Genomic DNA, 4,501 nt, shown 5'->3' with positions numbered 1-4,501 from the left:
ATTGTAGATTATAAGCCTAACACTCAACCATACAAATCAACTTGTAAGGTAAGTGTTGTCCCAACTTATATACTCTTTAATTTTTTTTTTATTTTCAATCGATGTGGGACTTGAAGTTTTTTTTAAAATATTAAACTTATAAATTTAAATATATTTTTTTTTTATTTTTCTTGCAGATTAAAATTGGCAGGAAAATCCGTTGGAAAAGTTACCTGCAATTTTTTTTACCATTTAGTAAATTGTAGCAAAATTTGCAAAAATTTCTTGTAGATTATTTTTCATAAAAAAAAATTTGTAAGATATATTTGTAAATTATTTTTCGCAAATAAATTCGCAAAAAAATTTCTGCAAATATTTTTTTGCAGGAAAATTCGCAGGACAATAACATTTTCCTAGTAGTGAACTTATATATGTAATAATATTATTAATTTACATACATATTTTTTTTTAAAAAAATTAGTTATATATAATAAACACTTAACTTAAGTATCACACAAACTAAAATACTAGTTTATTATAAATTTTGTTATATATAATAATCATTTAGCATGTACAATACACATTCTAAAATACTAGTTAAACACACAATTTAAGATACTATTTATTTACTAGTATTTTAGTCTATATAATGCACAAGTTGAATGTTTATTATATATAACTAAAATTTATAATAACTTATATATATAAATAAATATTATACTCGAATATGTAAATTATATTTAAAATTTAAATAAATAGATATTTTAAATATATAAATTATTTTTTATTTATGATAAATATATTTTAGGTTTTGATAATTTATTTTAAAAGTATCAATTCTTTAATATTAAACATGAAACTTTATTTTGTGCAAAAGTATTTTTAAGAGTTTTTCTTTAAAAGAGAGTTTATAGGGATATTTTTTGACTTCTTATCTAGTTTGGTTGTTATTTATCATAATTATTATTGAATAAAATATTAATATTTCAAATAAATTATCATTAAATCAATCTTATGTATTAAACATGAATATCTATTCTACGCGAAAGTATTTTTAGGGATTTTTCTTCAATGAAAGAGTTTGTAAGATTTGTTTTAACTTCTTATCTAATTTAGTTATTATTTATCATGATTATTCTTGAATAAGATATAAATATTTTAAATAAATTATCAATAAATAGATCAATCCTTATAAATTAAATATGAATCTCTATTTTAAACAAGAGTATTTTTAGGGATTTTTCTTCAACAAGAGTGTTTATAAATTTCTTATCTAATTCGATTAGTATTTATCATAATTATTCTTCAACAAAATATTAACATTTGTAATAAATTATCAATAAATAAAATAATTTTATGTTACAATATAAATTATTTGTCATAATATGTGTAAAAATATCTATTTAATATTTATACAAATCTTACATATAATTTTATATTCAAACATAATACTTATTTATTTTGAATTTATTATAAATTTTAACTATAGATAATTAACATGTTTATTCATTACATATATTAAAATATTAGTTAATAAATAATTATAATAAATAAAATCAAATTAGGTATGAAGTTAAAGAATCTCTAAATACTCTTTGTTGAAGAAAAGCTGTAAAAATCGTTATCCAAGATTATTTTTGTTTATTGATAATTTATTTTAAAAATATTAAAATTTAATAAATAAATAATTATGATAAATAAAAATTAAATTAGATAGAAGTTAAAGAAATTTCTAAAACCAATTTTGTCAAAAAAGAAAGTCAACCCCTATATATTAAATATGAATTTCTATCTTACTAATAGTGTTTTTAGAGATATCTTCAATGAGAGAATTTGTAGAATTTTTTTTAACTTCTTATCTAATTTAGTTCTTATTTATCATGATAATTTATCAACACCTATATGTTAAACATAAATTTATGTTTGTAAGAGGATTTGTAAGATTTTTTTTAACCTCTTATCTAATTTGATTTTTATTCATCATATAAATAATAATTTTTTAAAATAAATTATCAATAAATTAAACTAATTTTTTATTCAAAACAAATTATTTATATATGTATGACTTATTATATATTTGAATTTTATATATATATATATATATATATATATATATATATATATATATATATATATATATATATAAACATACATGTTCATTACATAGATCAAAATACTAGTTTCTTAAAAAAACTCTTGCATAAAATAGATGTTTGTATTTTATATATAAGGTTGATTTATATATATAATTTATTTAAATTTTAGTTATATATAATAATTATTTAATTTGTGTATTGCACAAATTAAGATACTAATAATGAATATATAAATAAGAGACAATTTTCATTTTATAAACTAACTTTATCCTCTAAATTTAATTGATTTTTTTATTGAATGTTAAAATTAAGGGATTTTCATTATTCTTTGTTAGAGAGAATCACTTTGTACCTCTCAATTTGTTTTTAAAAAATATAAAATAAATATCATGGACTGAGTGATTATTGAGAGTGTTGATTGATAGTTATTAAAAAAATTAATATTTTTCTTATTAAATAAAGATATGATAATCTAATTAAAATTTGTGAAGATAAAAAACGGTTAAAAAAAATGTGAAAACAAAACTTCCATTAAATTTCTTAAATGCAAATGGAGTTATTGTAGATCTGATGGATATACATTTGCAAATATGATAAAGATAAAATTCTAATTCTAATTAATTAGATAATAATTTTATCTATACATAAGATACTATATCTAAATTTTTGTTAAAAAATATTTATAGATATAAATATAGATAATATTATAAAAAAAATATTTTATATATCTTAATTTGTATGTCAAGGATATTGGTTAACTTTTCCTTTTTGAGAAGCTTTCATCCTTCAAATTAAGTTCTGAGTTTTTGAGCGGCGCACTACAACCCAACCTTTTGCATATGCAAAGTACATTCGTTTATTAATTGACTTCAAATTAAACGCATCTCAATCACCACACCGGTAAGGATTTGAATTCAAACTGTCCAATTTAGCTGCTATTAAACCACTCTTCGCTCAAAATTAACCTAAATCTCTTTTTCTGTCTCAAAGCTTCTAATTTCCACAATTTGCGAATCAGCAGGGTGAGTGTGTCTTCACCGTTAACTCACTTTTACCCTTTTTTTCAATCTTTCATTGCTTAAGTTATTAGACAATGTTGTGTGCACCTAATTGATTTTCACTTCTTCTTTGTAGAATCTCAAAACCAACATGGACCCAGAATACTCAACTTTCCAAGATTCTACAACCATGATGCAAAAACCTAATTTTGACATGATTAGCAACCTACCCGACTACATCATTGGTCACATTCTCTCTCTTCTTCCAACCAAAGATGCTGTTATCACTTGTGTTTTATCCAAGAGATGGATATGTCTGTGGACATTCATGACCAACCTACACTTTGAAGATTCATCACCAAGCTTTTCAAAATTTGTGTCTAGGGTACTATTTCTTGTGAATGCTTCAAGCATCCAAAGTTGCTCTCTTTCTCTCTCAGAGGTTTATGATGCTCACCATGTTAATCACTGGATATCTGATATCATAAATAAGAGAGTCAAAGAGGTTTCTATTTACTCAAAGAATAGAAACTACATTTGGAACTACCTTTGGCAATGCAAATCCTTAGAGAAACTGGTGCAGAATATGAATGATTGTAAAACGGTCATAGTTCCTTCCTTTGTTTCTCTTTCATCACTCACTGTCCTCAAGTTGATCCGAATCGCGTTTCACTTTGATGATCCTGATAGTTATTATGACACTATCCGAATCGCGTTTCACTTTGATGATCCTGATAGTTATTATGACACTGAAAACCCCATCACCCTTAAATTTCCACTCCTTAGAGAGTATGAGACCAAGAACTGCATTTGGTCGAATGTAAAGCGTGTCACATTTGATGTGCCTATGCTTGAAGTGCTCTTTATAGAGCATTATACAAATGCATTCCTATTTGGGGAGTCATCACAATCTATTATCAAGTTTTGTGCCCCGCGTCTTAAAGAATTTGCTTTTAGTGGTGTTCCTGTGTTAGGATACACACTTCAATTATCCTAGTTGCAGTAGGTCTGGTCTTGGGTCTCGGTCTTCTCGTTCTGCCCGGGTGTCCGAAGTGAGGGGGGGGTTGCCTGCAAAGACACTCCGACGCTCAAGTGAGTACTCGGCGTAATAAATGCGGTAGGTCAAAAGTAGTTACGTACCTCTCAGGAGTTCTATTTATAGGTGTTCGTATTGGGCCTGATTATGGGATGGGCCCCGGGAAATTAGGGGACTAATCCGAGGTTTAAACTAATTAACTTGTCCGTAATTAAGCCGGTAATGACGTTGACCTTGGCCGACCGTACCGACAAGTTCCGTACATTCGTACGGGGTCGGTGGTGTCGGGTATTCGGCGGGTTCGGGTACGCCGAGCGTTCGGATAGCTCGGCCTAGTCGGCACCATACGGTATACAACCCCCGCAGCGTCGAGGACAGAAGAGACGAAGACG

General features: G+C 26.0%; 1 protein-coding gene across 1 annotated transcript; it reads left to right on the top strand.

Moving 5' to 3' along the window:
• The first annotated feature begins 3,224 nt into the window (after positions 1 to 3,224).
• Positions 3,225 to 4,070, top strand: LOC145953389 (putative F-box/FBD/LRR-repeat protein At4g26350). The gene has a single exon (XM_083067329.1). The coding sequence runs from the start codon at positions 3,225 to 3,227 to the stop codon at positions 4,068 to 4,070; it is 846 nt and encodes a 281-aa protein (XP_082923455.1).
• Positions 4,071 to 4,501: the final 431 nt, after the last annotated feature.

Source organism: Cajanus cajan, chromosome 11 (assembly GCF_000230855.2).
Source record: "Cajanus cajan strain Asha chromosome 11, NIPB_CcT2T_4, whole genome shotgun sequence".
Classification (NCBI taxonomy): domain Eukaryota; kingdom Viridiplantae; phylum Streptophyta; class Magnoliopsida; order Fabales; family Fabaceae; genus Cajanus; species Cajanus cajan.
This window is presented reverse-complemented; position numbering and strand designations above follow the sequence as displayed.